The 23,335-nt window shown below is 35.9% G+C and overlaps 1 protein-coding gene, 1 long non-coding RNA gene and 1 pseudogene across 3 annotated transcripts; 2 read left to right on the top strand and 1 right to left on the bottom strand.

Moving 5' to 3' along the window:
- The first annotated feature begins 4,448 nt into the window (after positions 1-4,448).
- On the top strand, positions 4,449-7,357 carry LOC139809445 (testis-specific serine/threonine-protein kinase 1-like; annotated as a pseudogene).
- Positions 7,358-11,076: 3,719 nt separating this feature from the next.
- On the top strand, positions 11,077-17,114 carry LOC139809811 (uncharacterized). 2 transcript variants are annotated; one of them, XM_071773026.1, is made up of 8 exons: positions 11,077-11,228; positions 11,309-11,369; positions 11,772-11,859; positions 13,913-13,964; positions 15,255-15,369; positions 15,779-15,866; positions 16,244-16,295; positions 16,733-17,114. In XM_071773026.1, the coding sequence occupies exons 1-8, from the start codon at positions 11,171-11,173 to the stop codon at positions 16,840-16,842; spliced, it is 624 nt and encodes a 207-aa protein (XP_071629127.1). In that variant the 5' UTR covers positions 11,077-11,170; the 3' UTR covers positions 16,843-17,114. The 2 variants fall into 2 exon arrangements, with proteins under 2 accessions (XP_071629127.1, XP_071629126.1); XM_071773025.1 differs by having other exon boundaries at positions 11,098-11,369.
- LOC139809812 (uncharacterized) lies at positions 11,915-13,630 on the bottom strand. Its single transcript, XR_011731188.1, has 2 exons — positions 13,135-13,630; positions 11,915-12,982 (listed from the first exon to the last, which is right to left on the bottom strand). It is a non-coding gene; the product is annotated as an uncharacterized lncRNA (long non-coding RNA).
- Positions 17,115-23,335: the final 6,221 nt, after the last annotated feature.

Here is a 23,335-nt window from a genome sequence, read left to right as displayed (position 1 = left end):
CAGAGCACACACTTCGCGTTCACGCAGCTGATGTACCGTCGAGTGAGATCAATGCTACCAACTTACAGAAAATGCGACGTTGTCGCGATCAAAATACTTTTTTATGAGAGCTATTGTATTTAATTTATTAATAAATGACGTAAATAAATAACGTAATATAATTTCATTAGTATTTTTAAACAGTAATTACTATGTTTTGTTACTTTTTAAAGATTTTCACACTTTCTGATTTTCGTTTGTGTCAGTAGCAAGTTAGGTACAGTCTTTCTAAAAATCATTAAAAGTGAAAGTTTGCATACGAGAAAATATGCATAAAAATGTCTCTATAGCTCTTAAAAACACAGGCAACCGTTATTTTAATAAAATATTAATATAAATATTACTTTCCAGTAAAGAATATCTTCTTAAATATGTTAATTAGCTTTATGTTACGTTTCTTAAACTTTTGGCAGAGATCTTACGGGTCATACAACCTTAAATCTGAAAATAAGAAAGATATAACAATATCGTGGGACAAAACTTGAAATAAGAATTTATATTCTACTAAATTACATGACTTAATTTGTTATTAGGTGATATCTGTCCTCATAAAAGAACTCAATTAGTCGACCACTGGATCCACTGTCGCGATAGCTTCGTATCGGAATATAAAAGAAAGGATCTGTTAAACCATGCGAATCTACCCGTAGCATCAGAAATGGGCAAAGTAAAGTCACGCAGTACAATGAGAAGTAGATTTAGTTTGATTTTTCAATTCTTGTAATTTCTAAAAAATTTTTCATTTATCTTCTGCAGGTAGTGATAAGATTCTCAAAGGAATCAAGTAGCTACCTGCACATTGGTCATGCCAGGGCAGCTTTCTTAAATCAGTGTTATGCCAAGGCATTTCAAGGACAGCTCATCATGCGATTTGACGACACAAATCCAGCGATGGAGATCGTAGAATTTGAGGACGCTATATTGGAAGATTTAAAATTACTGCAAATTGAGCCTGATTGTTTTACGCGTACCTCGGATTACTTTGAGATATTACAAGACTATTGTACAACGTTAATTAAGAACGAAAAGGCATACGTGGATGGCACCCCGCCGAATCTTATGAAAGAACAACGCGATCAAAGATTGAAATCTACATATCGAGATAACTGTAAATAATTATGTTGAGAAGAAACGTCATATTAATTTTCTATTTCGATTTATTGTAATAATAATATTCCGCCTTTACAGCCGTTCACAATAATCTGGCATTGTGGGAAGAAATGAAACGCGGTACCGAGGAGGGTCAAAAGTACTGTGTCAGAGCGAAGATCGATTATCAGTCGACAAACAGATGCAGGCGCGATCCAACAATTTACCGTTGCAAGCCAGAATCTCATCCACGTACTGTGGAAACAAATACAAGTATTTATATTTTTTAATATTTTAGCAAGACCTATAAATTTTTTTGGTGGAATTTTAAAATTTTCGATGGTAATTATACAGTAATAGGGACCACCCTCCGATGACCTTGACCTTGACATATGTTGTCAAGGTCACCCTCCTGAGTGACCTTCAAAAGGTTTTAGCCGTCGCTCGTTTTTTATTAAAAAGTTATTAACAAAAAAAAGTTTGGCGACCTCACCGATTTTAATGACCTTGATATATGTTGTCAAGGTCATGACCCCGAGTGACCTTCAGAAGGTTTTAGCCATCGCTCGCTATTCGTTAAAAAGTTATTAACAAAAAAAGTTTGGAAAATATAGTATATATAAGTGCATATATAGGTTAGTTGACGCGCTTTAAACACTTAAATACTTTTAAAGCGCGTCAACTAACCTATGTGGCATCTCGCATATTAACTTTCCACGCATGAAAAGTTCACGCATACACTTTTCACGCAAACCGAGGTTCACGCACACCCCCCCTGCTTTCGGGGGAGGTGCGGTAGCCCCGAAATAGTTCACGCATACACTTTTCACGCGAACCGAGGTTCACGCACACCCCCCCCCTGCTTTCGGGCCGGCCCGAAAGCGCCCCGGGGGGGGGTGTGCGTGAACCTCGGTTCGCGTGGAAAGTGTATGCGTGAACTATTTCAGGACTACCGCACCTCCCCCGAAAGCAGGGGGGGGTGTGCGTGAACCTCGGTTTGCGTGAAAAGTGTATGCGTGAACTATTTCGACATATATATTAGTTATTTATGCCTTCCAATACTCAAAATAACTGCTATATTTTCGAAACTTTTTTTGTTAATAACGAATAACGAGCGACGGCTAAAACCTTCCGAAGGTCACTCAGGAGGGTGACCTTGACAACATATGTCAAGGTCAAGGTCATCGGAGGGTGGTCCCTATTACTGTATAATTACCTAAGCTAAATATCAATAAAAACTGAAGCAGCTAATATGTAGGTATTTTGGCACAGCATCTGTGTGCTTGACCAAATGTTTGGAACTTGGAACATCTTGTCCCGATTTTGGAACAAGCTTGACCCAATGTTTGGAACATCTTGTCCCGATTATGGAACAAGCATTTGCGTATCTTGTACTGTTACGAATGAATAATTTCGATAAATAATTTACATAGTTGTTTGTATTTTTTTATTTTATTTATTTATTTCTGTTTTGTGAAAAATTTAAGAACATTAACATATATATATTAACATATATAATATTATCTAATATCACATATGTTTTTAATCGTAATCCTACATATCATAATGAACACAATCGTAACTATAATAATGAATAGAAATGTTTTAAATAGTCTCTGTTTTAATTTTTTTTTTATTTCTTTTATTTTCTCTTGTAACTTCTCCTTTTCTTCTATTTTTTTCTCTTCTTGCACCATTTTCTTTTTTGCTGCCTTTTCTTCTTTTATGTTAATTCTTTGTTGTTCCTTTTCAAGTTGCGCCTTCCACCAGTCGTCGGAGGTCCCAGCAGATGGTAGCTTAGCTTTACCGGTAGCTTCTAACTTAAGTTTCTTTTTCAACACCGCAGGAAATTGTTCTTTCTTTAACCGAAAAGTTTCATTTTCAAGTTTCCATTTGGGTACGGTTTTTCTCCAAAGATCCTTGAACGGATGGAAAAGTGCAACGTCAAGAGGCTGTATAATATGTGTAGCGTTTGGGTACAGTGATATTAATTCAATTTTCTTCTCTCTGCAAAACGATACTAGAGGGATAGTCACATGCGACGAATGCTTATCCAAATATAAAACAATTGGGAAATGGATATTTTCTTTTAACAACCACGGATAGAACACATTGGCTATGTATTCATAGAACGTCTCTGTCGTCATTCAGCCACTTTCAGAAATTCCAATGCCCCAGCCACTTGGGAAATTCTCAAGTACTTTCTTTGGCACACTCTCTTTATAAGGATATATTATCAAAGGAGAAGCTTTGGTACCTTCAGCATTATACATAAACAACGATGTAACACTTTCCTTCTCGTTGGCATCGACTACCTTATAAACTGAGCGTGCACCTTTTTTTGCAAGAATCTTCTCTGGCTTGGGACACAATTGAATATTGGTTTCATCCCAATTAAACACTCTAGAAGGATGGATGTTGAGCAGATCTTTACTTGTCAAGTAGGTTCCTATTTCTTGAAACCACCCTCTTAAATCTTCTTCGGTAACTGAGGCTCGTACAAGCGTTAGATGTTGAGCTACTGTTCTAGTTGAAAAATCAGGATGTCGTTTTTGGAAGCCTTCATACCAATGTCGTCCTGGCTTATTGTCGATAAAAGGAGTATTCTTTTTGAGACATGTTATGTAGATGTTTGCACACTGTCTAATAAATCTGTTTTAGTTATTGGAAAACCCCTCTCAGATCTGTATCGAATCCACTTTACAATTTCTGCTTCTTCTTTTTCTGACAACACTGTCGGTGGTCCACTTCTACAATTTAGTTTGTCTGGATTCTTGAATTTTCTAAAAAGGGTTGTTGGAGGAACTCCATATGTATCTGCAGCTTTTCTCACTTACTGCCTGCACAGCACGGTGGAGTGCATCGGATGAATACTTTGTAACGACTCCGTGGCGAGCGAGAAGCGGTCCGAAGTCCGAGATCCGCACACACGATCGATCTCGCGCGTTGATTGTTTCTCACTTTTCCAAGTATAATGGCTGCGCCATGCGCTCAAATGAGACGCGGATCCTTACCTTCCTCCCGTCGCACACCAGGCACAAGCTGGTCCCGGGCTTGTCCAAAATTCTAGTGCTCGCAGCCGCCTAAAATGACCGAACGGATCCGCATTGTCACTGGAAACGTCGACATAGCAGCGAAACGCCATTCCGTTGTGGTACTCGGATGCTTCGCGTACCGCGTACCGCTGAGATCGCGTCAACGAAACCTGTCACTGCCGGCCGAGAAATAGCGCTCGTGAACGTGAAGGGACCAAGCTAGAGAAATTTCCCGGATACGTCTCTCACGCACGTGTCGGGGCGAGAAGACGATCGAGGACTCGACTGACTGCTCGTCCTCGGGTGGAAAAGGGTCAGTGATGAGGAATCGATGAAAGATTATCGGCATGGCCACGCGACTCAGCCCTGGAAATTCGGAGGTGAACGCTCTTGAGCAGCGGGGCTATCTTATAAGCAAGAAGATCGGACAGGTTGTTTATTGTTCCCTTTTGTCTTTCATTTCTCTTGCGCATTTTAATATTTTCCCGCCTCTTCGTCCTTTCTCGCGATAGCACTTTCTTCAATTTGTACAATGGCTTTTGGCCACTATTTAATCAGCCTCTTAATCTGACTGTTTCCTTAATTATATTTATTACATAAAGCTGATCTCTATCTTTTTTTATTCTCATCCTCTTCACTTTTTGAAGAATCATCTTGTTGTGTATTGTGTTAGTTGACTGCGCCAGATACCATGACTACAAATTTTGCGTTTTATAATACGTAGAATTATCGTTTTCATGGTTCTTACGCGACCGTCCATTTAGCAGAGCAAGTTCTAAGAAGATGCGTCTGGCCTATAAGATTTTCGATAAGGAGAAAGCGCCAAACGACTTCTTGGACAAGTTCTTTCCTCGCGAGCTTGAAATTCTAACGAAGATAGAAAATCTGCATATCATTCAAATAAGAGTAACCAGGAAAATGCTCATTTCTTCGTCTTTGATAAGGGATGAATGATTGGAGACTCATACGTTAACTCATCTCTTTATTCTCTTTTCTTTCAAAACTGGCCATGGCTATTGAAAGTAACTTCGAGTTCTCTACTCGAAATGGGGATTATATTGGAACTTTATTATCATAATAAAGTTTTGTGGGTGATAAGGGATCATTACGATTAATGTAATAACGATTAGTAATTGTAATCCAATGTAATTTGATCTTATTTCGCCCAATTCTGACGTTAACGCGGCAGCAATCCTAATTTCGTCGAGCGCAGGTGCACAGCATCCTGCAGCGCGGCCCGCGCGTCTTCATCTTTATGCGCTACGCCGACAATGGCGATCTCCTGGACTTCGTGCAGACCAACGGCAATGGTGCCGGAACAACAGTCGCGATTGTAGTTTCGTCAGATGGCGTCCGGCTTGCACTACCTGCACAGCAAGAACATCACCCACCGGCATCTCAAGTACGAGAACATACTACTCTCGCGGAAGTTCAATGTGAAACTGGCGGACTTCGGTTTTGCCAGGTTCTGCATGGACCACGAGGGCAGGCGGGTCCTAAGCCAGACGTACTGCGGCCCGGCGGCTTACGCCGCGCCGGAGGTCGTCGCCGGCACTCTGTACAACCCGGTACAACCGAAATTGGCGGACGTGTGGTCGCTTGGCATCATCCTCTTCATCATGCTGAACGCGACGATGCCATTCGACGACGAGAATCTGCGGAAGCTCCTCAAGGACCAGATGTCGCGCAACTGGGTATTCAGGTCCGTGTCCGCGCTGGCGAAGAGCATCGTCCGGCAGATCTTCGAGCCGGACATCACTCTTAGGCTTACGCTCGAGAGAGTGCTGGGCCACGAGTGGGTGAGAGCGAGGAAGGATAGAACGGGCTGCCTCGCCGGAAGACTCATCTACTCAGCGCCGCCGAGTCATACTCCGGTTACGACAAACAGCATTAATTATAGAATTACATTCAAGGTCCCTGGTCTCTTAGTCATAGTGGATTATGATAACAGAAGCGAGGAATTTTTTTCCATGCATTATAAAAAGCATTTTTTTGTTAGATATTAATTGAAATAGCATAATTGTAAGATTATTATAAGAGTTACTGGATTGTTTTCAGCGTCAACACTATTCGTATTCACACTGTGGTTTCGAATGTCTGTTTATTTTTATTTATATTATTTTTACAATGTCCGTTTTTGGCAAGGTGCAAAACACAGTAATGCGCTCGCGTTTCGTATTATTATTCGTATATAATATATTCGCGTACTCGGTCACGACAACGTCTTGAGGATGTGCCCCAGGTCGAGCCGATGGTTGCATGTAATAACGCGTAGGACACACGCACACGTCGCGACAACGCCTTGATGTCGACTCAGGATCACGATGACGTCTCGAGCTTATGCTCGGATCGCGATGACACCTTGGAGACGACTCGGGTCGCGACAAGCTTCGTATAATATATAATATCTAAATTGTGCGATCGTGCTTCCGCTATGACCGTGCTCTTCGATTGGCTAATGCCAACTGACTCGAGTCGCGGTAGCCGCGCGCCACGATTCCCGCTATTGTTAATAAATGCAAGATTCGCTCGATTGGTGGATCCTAGATCCGCCCTCTGTTTCGCTCACATCCACCAATCAACTTATATGTCAAGTCACGACGACCTATTTTGTTGGAAACGAGACGGAGATAGCGGAAGTCACGGATCCCACATCACAGGCACCGAAGACGCTTGAAATTATGCCGCCTTGTTATTGTTTATATATGTGTGTGTGTCTGCGTCGCTGCCCTTATATATATTTATTTCTCTTATGGGCTACGTCGTGCACGACTTTCGCTTACCGGCGACACAACAGTTACAATGTGTACAAAAAATTGATTTTAATGTGTCTTGAAGTGTAAAGACAAAATTTACATCATTCTGTTATAATTCATCTGCAGTGAGAAACCAGAAGTCTTGATCGATATGATAAAAAAGTTTTTAAACACGTAACATAGGATTTCATAGAGATTGCCACATAGAAATTAATTTACTTTTGAGCGCGCAATTATTCACATAATAAGTCCAAGAAATAATTGCAACATTCCGCACAAAAATTATTTCGAAGAAGCGTAACGATTTGTCGCCTGTGCAATTAGATGTGCGGAGGCGGTAATCTGGGACTATACGAACAATGTCTATTCTTTACAGTATCATTGCTACATGTGGAGGGGGGAACGTGTGACGAACGAGCACACCGACCAGTGTTTTAAACATTCGAAAGTCCCTCGATAACATTTGTATACAAGTTTGGTAGATTTTTCGTATCCGTTTGCAAAGAGCATCGGCAAGCCCCCTGCAAAAAATGCCCGTTTTCGGTACCTCGATTTTTGAAACTTTTTTTATGCCAAATGGTTACTTATGATGACCCAATAATTCCTGCAAAATTTCAAGATGAGCATATGCCCCGTTTAAGAAATATAGGGGGTCAAAGTTGACCGCATGTCCAATCAAAAAATATAGCAGCTTCACATTTATGCTCCAATAATAATGTCCAAAAAATTCAGCCGAAATGGTTCTTTTAAGATTTTTGGCTGCTGATTACGAATCTGAAGTCAGATTTTAAAAATTCAAAATGGCGGATCCAATATGGCGGACGAATTTTTCTTAAATTTATCAGATTCACTTGAAACTCGTTACTCGGGGGTTTTTGGAGTCGCTGATTACGAAATTGAAGTCTGTTTAGAGAAATTCAAAATGGCGGATCCAATATGGCGGACTGATTTTTTTTTAATTTGGATTTACTTTAAACTCGTTACTCGGGGGTTTTTGGGGTTCACTAAATACGAAAGAGATATCAGATTTTAAAAATTCAAAATGACTGATTCTATATATCCAACAAATGCAAGATGTAATGCATAATCCAGCCAGCAAAGGCAAGATGTAATGCCAAATCCAGCCAGCAAAGGCAAGATGTAATAATCCAAACCAACGAAGGCAAGATGTAATGCATAATCCAGCCAGCAAAGGCAAGATGTAATGCCAAATCCAGCCAGCAAAGTCAAGATATAATAATCCAACCAACGAATAAAGCAAGATGTAATGCATAATCCAGCCAGCAAAAGTTAGTTCACCGTTAGATTCGTAATCAGCGACCCCAAAAACCCCCGAGTAACGTGTTTCAAGTAAATCCGATAAATTTAAAAAAAATTAAGTCCGCCATATTGAATCCGCCATTTTAAATTTTTAAAATCTGCCGCCATTTGCCATAAATATTTATGTGCGTGTCAATAATAAATTTACTTTTAATCGTTCTTTTATTATCTTTCTTTTTTTATTTCTTTATTTTTTTATGTAAAATTTTTCTAAATTTTTTTTTTCCTGTTTGATATACAATAGCAAATATTTTATTGACAGTGACAAAGCGATACAAGTGTCTGGCATGCTCACAACAAAAAATAGCATGGAAATGGAGATCTTCCAAAAAGCTAAGACTAAGGTATGTCTAAAAAATTAGAATGCTAAAATATATTTCGTTCTTTACAGTTGCATTATGTTGTACTTTCTGGATTTAAGAGTGAAATATGTACATTGCTTATTGCTTATACTTATTGAACTTAAAGTAAAATATAATAAATGTTGGAGAAAGATATATATAATTAGATGTTGAATTGAAAAAAGATGATGAATAATGACTACCCATATATACAGAGGCTTATAATCCAGTTTAATAACTACTGTATACTATTTAATCCAAATTTTTCTTCTTTTGATTATAACAATCATTTAAATAGAATTTGATACTCTAAACATCTTTTTCGACATCTCTAACAACTCTAAACATATGTTTTAACATAGAAGTTTCTGAATATTATATATATATATATATATATTATATATATAATATATACTAGCTGGTTATCCGGCTTCGCCCGGAGGACATATGTAATAGACACGCAAATAGTCTCTCTCTCTCTCTCTCTCTCTCTCTCTCTCTCTCTCTCTCTCTCTCTCTCTCTCTCTCTCTCTCTCTCTCTCTCTCTCTCTCTCTCTCTCTTTCTCTCTCTTTCTCTCTCTTTCTCTCTCTCTCTAAATACAATTCTTTAAAATTCGATTAATTATTTCCCGAAAAATTCGTCAAACTTCTGATGCCGATTCCCAAAAAGATCGGTAACAAAAAATTATGTACTTTATAGCACTCCCCGGGAAATTTTACCCCTACTTTGTATGTACAATTCTTTGAAATTCGATCATTCGGAACCGTTTCCAAAAAAATCGGTAACAAAAAATAGTACACTTTATAGCATTCCCCGGAAAATTCTACCTCTACTTCATGTATAATTCTTTGAGATTCAATCAATTATGTTCCGAAAAATTGGAAAAATTAAAAAAACCGGTTTCCAAAAAAATCAGTAACAAAAAATAGTACACTTTATAGCGCTCCCCGTAAAATTCTACCCCTACTTCATATACAATTCTTTAAAATTCGGTCAATAAATACCCGAAAAATTAAAAAAATTTCGGTACCAGCTTCCAAAAAGATCGGTAACAAAAAATTATACATTTTATAGCACTCCCCGGAAAATTCTACCCCTGTTTGATCTATAATTCTTTGAGATTCGGTCAATTATTTCCCGAAGAATTAGAAAAACCGGTTTCCAGGAAATTGGTAACAAAAAACTATACACATAGTGGCACTCCCCGGAAAATTCTACCCCCATTTTATATACTTTTGGTAAAAATTCGGTTCAGGGGTTTGGGCTGGGCGTTGATGAGTGAGTGAGTGAGTGAGTGAGTCAGTCAGTCAGGACATCTTCCTTTATATACAGGGTGTCCGAAAAATCGCCTACTCCATTTCGGGAGGTGATTCGGGACCCAAAAACAAGCAAAAAAGTTCATACAAACATAGGTCCGGAAATGAGCCGTTTCCGAGTTATAGCCACTTTTATGTTCAAAAATCGTAATTTAGAATCCGCTTGACATCCCTCTTTCTTAATTATTTCTTAAATTAAAAATTTTTATTCCATATATATAAAGGAAAATGTCCTGACTGATTCACTCACTCATCAACGCCCAGCCCAAGCCCCTCAACCGGAATTTTTATCAAAAGTATATGAAATAGGGGTAAAATTTTCCGGGAAGTGCCACTATGTGTATAGTTTTTTGTTATCGATTTTCTAGAAACCGATTTTTAAAATTTTTTTTAGAGCGAGAGAGAGGGAGAGAGAGAGAGAGAGGGAGAGAGGAAGGGAGGGAGACAGAGAGAAAGGGAGGGAGAAAGAGAGGGAGAGAGAGAGAAAGAAAGAGAGAGAGAGAGAGGGAGGGAGGGAGAGAAAGAGGGAGAGAGAGAGAGAAAGAGAGAGAATAGGAATGTGATTAAGAAAGGTAAGGGTGTATTTTAAATTCTCAATTTATTTTTGTCAATAATAGGAACATTTTGCAGTTTGCAATCGATTAAAGAAGCGAGATATATATATATATATATATATATATATATATATATATTTAAATTACAACTTTTAATATATATATATGTATATATATATACTAAAAGTTATAATTTAAATATCAAAAAAGGCTTATATTTAAACAATAATCATTATGATTAAAAGAAGAAACATTTTTGATAAATAATATATAGTAGTTATTAAACTGGACTATAAATTGCTATGTATACATAGTTAATAAAAAAAAAATAAGTTAGAAAGAACAAAATCTATTGAGTAGCACAGTAATATATGTATTACATATATTTGTAGTTATTTTATTTAAATTTAAATTATTGAGTCATATATTTTTAGTAATTAATAGTAATTAATCTTTCTAAATCTATGGTCATAAGTCGTGAGTCATAAGAAATTGACCAATCACAATCGTATTTGAGGAGAATAATCGACTGTGATTGGACAATTTCTTACGGGTCACAACTCACGACTTGCATTGTAGACCCCTCATAAGGTTGATGGTCATCACGTTTCGGAACGCATACGAAGTTAACGAAGTTCCAAAGTTATCCCATCATTCCCCATCTAGAACAATTTAGAATAGTAGGTTAGATTGTTCCGTCAATATTTTATTGTGATTTAATGGTCGTTATATGGTGTGCACTGTGCGTCTCAAACCAAGTCGAACGTGGTATCTGTTGTACGGCATATTTTTGTTGTATATTTTTGATATCGTTTTTGAGTTTTATTTAATTGTACTTTTAAATAATTTAACCAAAGTCATGGCTACTGACGATTCGTGGAAAACGCAACATTTTCGACAGAGCGTAGTCGCGAAAATGTAAGTCAATTTACGTCGGTTATAAAGCGAGAACATTGTCTTATATCATCAATTAGCATTATTAAAAGTTCAATTATTATTTAAAGAATAATATCCTCTGAAATTGTTACATAAATTTATTTTTTACGTCCCATATATCCCGTATATCCCATATATTATTTATGTAATTCCATATATATTTATTTTGTTTCTTGACACGAAATATTTATGTATGTATCAATAATAAATTTACTTTTAATCGTTTTTTTATTATCTTTTTTTTTATTTTTTTATCTTTTTGTGTATTTTTTCTAAAATTTTTCTTTTTATCCTGTTTTATAAAATGTGTGCATAGCTAGTACAATCAAAGGAAATAATTCTAATTTTTTATTTGATATACAATAGCAAATATTTTATTGACAGTGACGAAGCGATACAAGTGTCTGGCATGCCCACAACAAAAAATAGCATGGAAATGGAGAATCACGTCTTCCAAAAAGCTAAGACTAAGGTATGTCTAAAATTATCTAGAATGCTAAGAATGTATTTCGTTCTTTACAGTTGCATTGTGTATGTATGTATCGGTTTATTGTGTATCCCCGTAGGGTTTACAAGGCGTTTTTTTTTTATGAGGAACGTTCCCAAACCTCTTACAAAAATCCCCCATCGTTCATTCCCTGGCCATGTGCGACCTCACAAATAATCTTTTTCCCTTCCCTTAACCCTCCCCTCTTCTTTCGCGTCTCCGTTCGTTTCCTTCCACATCGTCCTGTATCAGTTCTTCCTTCCTGTCTACTTTCTGCCCTGGGTCATTCAAAGGACATATAAAGATCAACTCCCCGTGGCCATCTTCCTCTTCTTCCTCCTCCGCTTCTGCACTGGCCCCACCCTTGGTCCTCTCTCCCACCCCTCTCGTCTCTTCCTTATTTAGCCCAGTCCCTTTTTCCTCCATCCTCCTTGTCTTCGTCTGACTCCACGAGAAGTTTCCCCTCCATATCCTTTGAAATCTCCTCCTCCGATCTCCCTGTACTCCTGCGAATTCTCCCTACCATTTTCCCCTCTCTCTCTTCTCTCTCTCTATCTCTCCTTTCCACCGACCTGTCCTCATGGATCTTCACCCCTATACTATTCCCTGCCTTTCTCCTCGCCTCCAACACCCGTCACTTCTCCTCTTCGTTTCCCAGCTTCACCAAAATGGTCATCCATATTCCTCTCTGCCCCATCACAATCACCTCTCTCACCGTCACCCTTACCTTTAGCCCTTCCTTGAATAGCTCTTTTACTTTCTCCCAATTCGACTCCTTGGCTCCCCATTTCTCTTCCTCGACCCTTAAAATTACATTCCTTTTCCTTAGTTCGTCCTCGTTCCTTTCCCCTACCCCCGCCCACCATTTCTTCTTCTCACAACAGTCCCACTCTCCTCGTATTCCTCCCTCTTCCTTTTGCCTCCACTTTGCTCCATTCTTTCTACCTTTCTCTCCAAGCTTCTTACTTTCTCCTCCAGCTCCTCCATCCTCTCGTCCTTTTTCCTATCGTCCTCTTTCCTCTCCCTCAGCATCTTTCTTACTTTCTCCTCCACAATCCTCTCGACCGCCTCTGCTATTATTCTCCCCTCGCGCTCCATCCTGGGTAATCTGTAACAAGTGCGTTATTACTTTCCTCTCCCTTATTCCGCTTTCTCTTCCGCACCCCTCTCTTTCTCTCTGCCCTATCACGCTTATCTCTTTCACCTCTACATTTACCTTTGATCCTTCCGCAACCTATCCTTTCACTAATCACCGCTTACCTTTCTCCTCGTCTTATTCTCCTTTCCGCAACCGAATTTTCTGCTCAACTACACATGCGCCGGGCCTCTCACGCGTCCGCCTCGTGCCGCCAAGTCAGACTTTCGATTGCTCGATCCCTCGATCCGTCGCAAAAACTCCCTGCTCCGTTCCGCACCTGCCGCGCCACTATCACATTCCTCTGTCTCTCGACAGGTCGATCGATCGCTCGCTCGAAACTCCATGCTGCCATCTCGCTCAGCTCCCTCATCGTGTAACCTGGGCCCTTTATCTTTCTTGCTTCACATCCTAACCTCTCAGGAGTGCCCTTACTTTCTCTCATCACTGCACCTCAATCACACTATCCTCAACCTCTCCTCCACTTTCCCGACTTCCTCCGATCCTCCTCCACAGGCTCCTCCACCCCACTTCATCCTCCCTTGCTTCACCTCCTCTCGAAAACCCTTTTCTTACTCCTCTCCACTCCGGGCCAAACCGTCCACCGCTCTCCCCTCTCTAGCTCCCTCTACAGTTGCATTGTGTTATACTTTCTGGATTTAAGGGTGAAATATGTACAATGCTTTATACTTACTGAACTTAAAGTAAAATATCTAAGTAGATGTTGGAGAAAGATATGTTATTAGATGTTGGATTGAGGAAAGATGAATGACTACCTATATTTATACAGAGGCTTATAATCCAGTTTAATAATTATGTACACTATTTAATCCAAAATTTTTCCAAAATTTTTGTGAATGCAAATCTTTCAGTATTACTAATCTATTTTTTTTCTTCTTGCAGGAAGAATACTTGGGTTTTGTTGCCAGATTAATTCTTCATCTCAGAGAAATGAGTAATCGTTTGATATATATGTCTTATATATTATATTAATTTCTTATTACATTATAATATGAGATTTATAAAAATAATGACAAACTCTTATTACGTTAACATTACATATCAAATTAAATTTGTAGTTTATAAATCTTGTCAACGAGACACTAATTTATTCTGTTAAATACAAATTAAATAATCGTGAAATAATTGAAAGTGTATTTGTTTGCTGCTTTAAAAAAAACAAGAAACTATTTGTTCTAGTTACTTAATGATTCATTAAATTATTAATATTATTATTAATCGTACTCTATTTTTTTTTAATATTTTACTTTATTTATTTGCAAAATTTTGAAGTTCCCCTGTCCAGTATCCTTTTTTTCAAAAAACTCAGTTTTATTTTTATATTAGACTAGCTGGTTACCCGGGCTTCGCCCCGGAGGACATATGTAATAAAACACGCAAATAGTCTCTCTCTCTCTCTCTCTCTCTCTCTCTCTCTCTCTCTCTCTCTCTCTCTCTCTCTCTCTCTCTCTCTCTCTCTCTCTCTCTCTCTCTCTCTCTCTGAAAAATTTCGTAACCGATTTCCAAAAAGATACCGGTTCCTAAAAAAATCGGTAACGAAAAACTATACAGTTTATAGCCCTCCCCGGGAAATTCTACCCCTGTTTTTATATACAATTCTTTAAAATTCAATCAATTATTTCCCGAAAAATTCGTCAAACTTCTGATACCAGTTTCCAAAAAGATCGGTAACGAAAAAATACTTTATAGCACTCCCCAGGAAATTCAATCCCTACTTTATGTACAATTCTTTGAGATTCGATTATTTGGAACCGGTTTCCAAAAAGATCGGTAACAAAAAATAGTACACTTTATAGCACTCCCCGGGAAATTCTACCTCTACTTCATATACAATTCTTTAAGATTCAATCAATTATTTCCCGAAAAATTGGAAAAATTTCTAATACCGGCTTCCAAAAAGATCGGTAAAGAAAAATTATACACTTTATAGCACTCCCCGGAAAATTCTACCCCTGTTTCATACGTAATTCTTTGATATTCGGTCAATTATTTCCCGAAAAATTAAAAAAATTAAAAAAACCGGTTTCCAGAAAATCGGTAACGAAAAACTATACACATCATGACACTCCCCGGAAAATTTTACCCCTATTTTATATACTTTTGGTAAAAATTCGGTCGAATAGTTTAAGAGTGTATAAAGAACAGACATACAGACGTACAGACATTCTATTTTATATATATAGATCTCGTATGTTATTTCAGTGACATTCTATTCTTTTCGTAGATTCCAAAAAGGGTGCGGCTGGTAATGTACCAGGTACTTCTGGTAATCAAGGCATACCTGATAAAGACGATTCGTGGAAAACGCAACATTTTCGACAGAACGTAGTCGCGAAAATGTAAGTCAATTTGCGTCGGTTATAAAGCGAGAACATTGTTTTATATCATCAATTAGCATTATTAAAAGCTCAATTATTATTTAAAGAATAATATCCTCTGAAATTGTTACACAAATTTATTTTTTACGTCCCATATATCCTGTATATCCCATATATTATTTATGTGATTCCATATATATTTATTTTGTTTTTTGACATGAAATATTTATGTATGTATCAATAATAAATTTACTTTTAATCGTTCTTTTATTATCTTTCTTTTTTTATTTCTTTATCTTTTTATGTTTCGAATTTTTTCTAAAACTTTTCTTTTTATCCTGTTTTATAAAATGTGTGCATAGCTAGTACAATCAAAGGAAATAATTCTAATTTTTTATTTGATATACAATAGCAAATATTTTATTGACAGTGACGAAGCGATACAAGTGTCTGGCATGCCCACAACAAAAAATAGCATGGAAATGGAGAATCACGTCTTCCAAAAAGCTAAGACTAAGGTATGTCTAAAATTATCTAGAATGCTAAGAATATATTTCGTTCTTTACAGTTGCATTATGTTATACTTTCTGGATTTAAGAGTGAAATATGTACAATGCTTTATACTTACTGAATTTAAAGTAAAATATCTAATTAGATGTTGGAGAAAGATATGTTATTAGATGTTGGATTGAGGAAAGATGAATAATGACTATCTACATTTATACAGAAGCTTATAATCCAGTTTAATAATTATGTACACTATTTAATCCAAAATTTGTCTTCTTTTGATTATAACAATCATTTAAATAGGAACCTATTTTGATACTCTAAACATATTTTTATATGTGAATGCAAATCTTTCAGTATTACTAATCTATTTTTTTTCTTCTTGCAGGAAGAATACTTTGGTTTTGTTGCCAGATTAATTCTTCATCTCAGAGAAATGAGTAATGTTTGATATATATGTCTTATATATTATATTAATTTCTTATTACATTATAATATGAGATTTATAAAAATAATGACAAACTCTTATTACGTTAACATTACATATCAAATTAAATGTAGTTTATAAATCTTGTCAACGAGACACTAATTTATTCTGTTAAATACAAATTAAATAATCGTGAAATAATTGAAAGTGTATTTGTTTGCTGCTTTAAAAAAAAACAAGAAACTATTTGTTCTAGTTACTTAATGATTCATTAAATTATTAATATTATTATTAACCGTACTCTATTTTTTAAAGATATTTTACCTTATTTATTTGCAAAATTTTGAAGTTTAGTTTTCCTGTCCAATATCCTTTTTTTTTCAAAATGTCAGTTTTATTTTTATGTTAGATCTCGTATGTTATTTCAGTGACATTCTATTCTTTTCGTAGATTCCAAAAAGGATGCGGCTGGTAATGCACCAGGTACTGCTGGTACCAATAATCAAGGCATGCCTGATCTAATTGGTGCTCTTCAGACGTTGTCCGAACTTTCATTGTAAAATTAAAGAAATACGATCTCAAATATGTGAAAGAAAATGTGAATTATTTTTATTATTTTATGGAGAAAAAATGTTACGTATTTGAGATATATACGTTTAATATCTTATCAAAATACATAGAGTTTTTTTTTCTTATCAGTTTCGTATTCGCAAATCAGGTACGTGTGTATTATATTACAAACGAACTTGTTTGAACAAGGCATCATGTCTGAATAAGACATCGTATCTGAATAAAACATCGAGTCTAAATAAGACATCGTATTTGAACAAGACATCGTGCTGAACAAGACATCGTGTCTGAACAAAACATTGTGTCTGAACAAGACATCGTGTCTAAACAAGACATCGTGTCTGAACAAAACATTGAGTCTGAACAAGACATCGTGTCTGAACAAGGCATCGTGTCTGAACAAGACATCATATTTGTCACATAGACGAGTGTGTAAAAAATAATATTAGAAAATAATCGAGAAAATAATACATATAAAATAATTTTATATGTATATACATATACAGTAAAAAATATAATGAAAGAATAGAAAAAATATTATAAATTTTTTACTCTATCTTTAAAAGTATATGTATAATAATAATAATATATATAATTTTATTTTCTTCTCTGTTATAGTTCTAATCATAAAAATTCGATTATATCCTAATATTATTTTTTAGTGGACTAGGCCTACAGGGGAAACCACTTAAAAAAAAAAACGCGTCAACAATAGTACCTCCATGGGTGACGAGGAAATCTATAGTCGTGATTTTTTATATACTTTTGGTAAAAATTTGGTCGAATAGTTTAAGAGTGTATAAACAGACATACATACATACATACAGATATTTTAAACATTAATTATTTAATTGATTTTTATAATAGTATATCATAAATTAGTATAACAGATATTAGTCACAATAAAACTTATTACAATAAAAAAATGGTGCAAGTAGAAACTTGCACATTGCTTCCTAATAGTTTTTAAATGTGCAAATAGAAACTTACACATTGTTTTTAATTGTGCAAGTAGAAACTTGCACATTGCTTTTTCATAGTTTTTAAGTGTGCAAGTAGAAACTTGCACATTGCTTTCTCATAGTTTTTAAGTGTGCAAGTAGAAACTTGTGTGTGCACATTGCTTTCTTATAGTTTTTAAGTGTGCAAGTAGAAACTTGCACATTGCTTCCTCATAGTTTTTAAGTGTGCAAGTAGAAACTTGCACATTGCTTTCTCATAGTTTTTAAGTGTGCAAGTCGAAACTTGCACATTGCCTCTTTATAGTTTTTAAGTGTGCAAGTAGAACCCTTCGCTCACAAAGCTTCCTCTATAAGGAAGCCAAAAAAATAAATACTAATAATTATACATTAAATAAAATAAAAGCTTTCTCATAGAGGAGCTTTGTGAGCGAAGGGTTCTACTTGCACACTTAAAAACTATAAAGAAGCAATGTGCAAGTTTCGACTTGCACACTTAAAAACTATGAGAAAGAAATGTGCAAGTTTCTACTTGCACACTTAAAAACTATGAGGAAGCAATGTGCAAGTTTCTACTTGCACACTTAAAAACTATGAGAAAGCAATGTGCAAGTTTCTACTTGCACACTTAAAAACTATGAGGAAGCAATGTGGAGGTTTCTACTTGCACACTTAAAAACCATGAGGAAGCAATGTGCAAGTTTCGACTTGCACACTTTTTCATCACTACATTGAAGTCTTTTATCCTCGAAATATCAATGTAGATTCTCTGTGGATGTATCTATTAAGAGATATGTACAGGGAATTTTTATCGACATTTCGAGGATAAAAGACTTCGATTAGTGATGAAAAAAGAACGTTGCATCCATGTGGATAGTTTGTGGATAAATCTACGTCTACGTAATTTCTATTAAAGATTATAATTAATCAATGAAAGTATTATTATACTGCGTTTATATGGCAATGTCATAGCTTTTAATGGATAATCAATAGTGAATTATAATTTGATGCTGCAATTATACTTTGTATACTGCAGGTGGAATGAACTTGTATTGAATAAGATTTTGTATGCAATTGCCATGTCGATTGACACATTTAGCCCTAGTCGGTGCATCAGCAATTTATGTTTCTGCATTATTTCTAAAGTTTCATTAACGAAAGGTTTCCTTATTTTTGTCTAGTGAGGTCCTTGTAAGGATTTGATAAGAATGTTTTAACTTTATAAATATACTTTTTTCATAAATATATTTACGAACACAAAATTTCATAATGAGCCGGCACTGGTTTCTGACATTCACCCGACATTAAGAAATATTATATCATATATCCAATTCAAAATTTTATTACTCTTTTTAAACTGAATTTGTTTCTTAAGATGATTTTTGAAAAATTATATATTTGCGCTGGTTATGACATATGTAGACTATATATAACGTTTACATCAAATTAAGAAGTAGTCTACCATGTAAGGCAGTTGGCTCACGATGCAGGAGGTCCCGAGTTCAAATCCCACCAAGGTAAGTGTGTTTTTCAAATACGAAAAAATATTTATAATCATAGACTGCATCTTAAAAAACAAATTTAGTTAAAAAATAATAAAATTTTGAAATAAATAATTTTTTTATGTCGGGTGAATAATTATTCAGTGAAACACGTGGATTTCACGTCATATCGATGATCTCATCCACGTGGACTACAGTATCGTTCTTGAGCGGATTGTCCACTCGAATGTCCACGTGGATTCCACGATGCTGATCCACGTAGCAATAACGTGGATTTCACGTACTGTTTTTATCGGGTATAGACTAAAGAAAAGATGCACCGAGCATAAACTGCTATTGTGGGCAAGAGTGGTTCTGGAGGTCGATTGTGTATCTTAAAATGAGGTGAAAATTACAAAAGTGAACAGATTTACTAGATTTCGACAAATAAAATCGTAGATACATTAGTAAATTTCCTCACGTTTGTAAGTTTTACCTTGTTTCTAGATACACGCAATCGAGTCCCTGATAACGGCCGGAGGACGGGAGTTACGTGTGAATTTGGCTATACTTTGGTTTAGACTCAGAAACATTCGGATGATTTAGTTCTGCGTACGTACGGCATGCACCCGATAAAAATGGTAGTGTAGTGTTCTGAAAATAACAAAAGGAAAATTAAAGAAAGGTTTGTTCCTTCTTTGCTTTTTTAGCTTCTAGAGCACTGACATATTTTTTTTAGAGCGGAAACATGAACAGTGATAAACTGCCATAAATTAATAGATACTGAAATTAATAAATATTAATTATAATTACTATTATATTAGGTTGTCCACGAAAGGAGGGAAGAGAGAAGAACTTTATAAGGAAAGGAGAGACAAAGAAAGGCAACCTCTATAGAGTAAAAGAGTTTAAAGGGTAAAGATCAAGGGTCTCGACTGCTCGAAGCCTATAAGCGTTAGATGGAACTTGGGTTCCTCGCAAATCAAAGTATGAAGAGAGAAGAATGTTGCTGCTGACCATCGACATCGACGACATCACCGACATCACTTGGTGGTACATCTTTCAGAAGAACGAGATCAACGCAGAGAGGTAGTACATGGCCATTTTGAAGGGCCAGATTTTCAAGTGGCTGCGTTTAAAAAAAATTAAGAGTCCCATGCTATTGCACATGATAACGCCAGACTGAAATAAGCAAAAGGACTTTTTGCGGCAGCAAGGAATTGGGCAATGGTGATACCCACCGTATTCATCACATAAGTTCATGTGACTACGATTGTTATTGTGGCCTCTGAAAAGAGCTCTGAGAGGCTGAGAGAGATTGAGTTTGAACAGAAGCTTAAAGGAGCTATATTTACAAAGGGATGTCTGATATGGCCTCTACCGCAGTGTCCGGCGACTACCGAAGCGATAGGAAGAGGTCATCAATCATCAAGCACGATGGGGATTACTTGTAAACATATTAAAATTTCATTGTTCTCTTATTTTTAGTTTCCTCTTTATAATAAAAATCGCATCTCCCTGAATTTTGTAAACAACCCAATAATTACTGCCATAGATATTATTAGATATATTAAATATTAAATTATATATTAAATCTTATTTTCTGCTCTAGAGGAAACAGTTATGATTTGTGCCTATATTTAAGTTGAATAAATCCCGGTCTACAATAGGTATTTTAAACTCTAAACCACATAAGAAATTGACCAATCGTAATTGATTATTCTCCTCACCTTTGACTGTAATTAGCCAATTTCTTACAGCTTAAAGCTATATTGTAGCGTTCCATCTAACCGAAATAATTGACCGGAGCCATTCATATCGACTGGTGCTTGGACTTTTTCCCTTAGACCAACCAATTAGAAGGTTCTGTGTTAAATTGTCCACACATAGGTAATGAGCAGTCTCTGGTTCATGCATGTTCATAGTCTGTTCTTATTTGTCAAAGTAATGTCTTAATAAGTAATGCCTTGAGATGCTAATACGGCTCTGTGATTAATTTATAACATCTTAAGATTGTACTTAAGAGCAGGTTCTTAAATATAAGAACGATGAATACCGCTCTCACTCCTTATTAGGTCATTATCCGACTTCGACTTTAAGATTAAAACCGAGATTAAAGTTAATCGGCATTGATAGAAATGGACATGAAAGATCTTAAACATGTTCTCGAGATACCATACAGTCTTTAAATATAAAATTGGACTATGAATATTATTTTTATAATTTTTTTTCTCTCTTTTTGCCTCTTTCTGCTTACTTTTTCAAATGTTGCCTTTTTTAGCTGTTTTTTTAATAACTTGCTTGTATTTTCTTTTGGGGTTTTTCTTTCGCTACTGGCGACTTTATACTGTAAATCCTACTACACGTTGCTCTATTCTCTATTCATATAATGATTATGAAGTCAATAGAAGATTCTAGGCCATGGTCTTAAATGGACATCATAAAAGCGATGCGACTAATCTTGTGCGCTACAACTTAACGCAAAATTTCGATATCTTGTTATGCAAAAATGTATTTAACTTCCATTCTTTTATTTATGTTGAATTTTCTTATATAAGACAAAGAGAATTCGGGCAATAAGTGAAGGATAGAATCAAGAGAAGGAAAGAGTATAAAATGAATTTATAAGCATCTGTGTATTAATTAAAAATTGCAGGTTTTTTATTCATATATGCTTTAAGGAGACATATGAGAAAAGGCGTACAATATATATCACATAAATTTCGTCACTGGTTATTGTACAGCGCTAAAATCGATTATTTTCGCTAGAGGCAATCACAGTTGAACCGCTCTAAACAAATCGGAGTAAACAAATATTACAAAAATGAAAAATAAATAATGTGTACAATTATCACCGTTACACGTTTATTCATTTTAAAATTAGAGAAACATAGGATCGCTATATATATATATATATATATATATATATATATATATATATATATATAGTGTGGACGTCATACCAAATGCCTTTACAGGTCAATGATCAATAACGACAGCCAATGTCGCGTTCTATTGAACGGGACCATTTTTAAGTTATCGATCCGGCAAATTTAAGAATTACGATGCTGAATATAAGTCGATATCTTCGCACCATACACGTATGTTATATGTATGTACAGTACACATACGCCAATAATGCGTGTGCATGTGCATCTTCGCGAAATATCCGTTCCCATTCCGTATGTAAATCTCGAACAAATCAAGATCTAAATACGACATCGATTTTCCAACGCGATCAAATATTCGGATTGTGCTTTCTGTTCCCTTCCAGGATAACAAATTCTACGTTGAATACTGGCGAAGGTCTGTTCGTTTTAATTGTATCTCATTATAGCTCTTGCATAAATGAGATTAAACAAATTCAAGCTAATTATGCAAAGGAAGTAAAAAAGATGAAAGATCATAAATATACATATAATTAACATATGGAGTAAGGAGCAGTTGGAGAGAACAGGACTTCTTATTGTTAGATGCAGAAGGTATGAAAGAGTACATAGTGGGACCAATAGATATAGTTAAACCACCAAATCGATACGACTGTTTCGAGAATGAGCTCGCTTTCTCTCTTTTCTTGTTGCGCAGGAAAAGGAAACGATCTGGTTTTCACTTTCGTAAAATAATGGCGGCGATTTCGTGACTTTGAAAATTTCGCTCGCCCGTCCGCCGGTAGCTATCGAGGTCTGTTCATTTCAACCGCTGCAACCGCATCACGGTTGAAGCTTCAAAAACGAAAGAAAGAGTACACGTGGACATTTTTCATTCAGTAACGCAAATCGATTCCTATTAATTCCGTGTCGATAGTGAATCAAAAGACAGAAGAAAAGGAAGAAATAGATCTAAACGAAATTCTATTCGTTAAATTGCACGTAAATATAATTTTCAATTTATAAAAATATATATCACACTTGGAACATAATTAAAATCATCAACTTCTTTCTATGTTCGTAAGAAATTATTATTATTACAAAAAAAATTAATAAATTTAATTAATTAATTAATTAATTAAGTTTACTAAAGACATATGTAAAATATTTTGCAAG

Source organism: Temnothorax longispinosus, chromosome 3 (genome assembly GCF_030848805.1).
Source record: "Temnothorax longispinosus isolate EJ_2023e chromosome 3, Tlon_JGU_v1, whole genome shotgun sequence".
Taxonomy (NCBI): Eukaryota; Metazoa; Arthropoda; class Insecta; order Hymenoptera; family Formicidae; genus Temnothorax; species Temnothorax longispinosus.
Note: the sequence above shows the minus strand (reverse complement) of the source record. Positions and strands in the feature narration are given on the sequence as shown.

Bases quoted from the DNA above. Each gene is read 5' to 3' on its own strand.
- LOC139809811 (XM_071773025.1), top strand. From the start codon at position 11,182: ATGGTGTGCACTGTGCGTCTCAAACCAAGTCGAACGTGGTATCTGTTG. The intron at 13,965-15,254 runs GTAATCGTTTGA...TTCTTTTCGTAG, and splicing joins TCTTCATCTCAGAGAAATGA to ATTCCAAAAAGGGTGCGGCT. The intron at 16,296-16,732 runs GTAATGTTTGAT...TTCTTTTCGTAG, and splicing joins TCTTCATCTCAGAGAAATGA to ATTCCAAAAAGGATGCGGCT.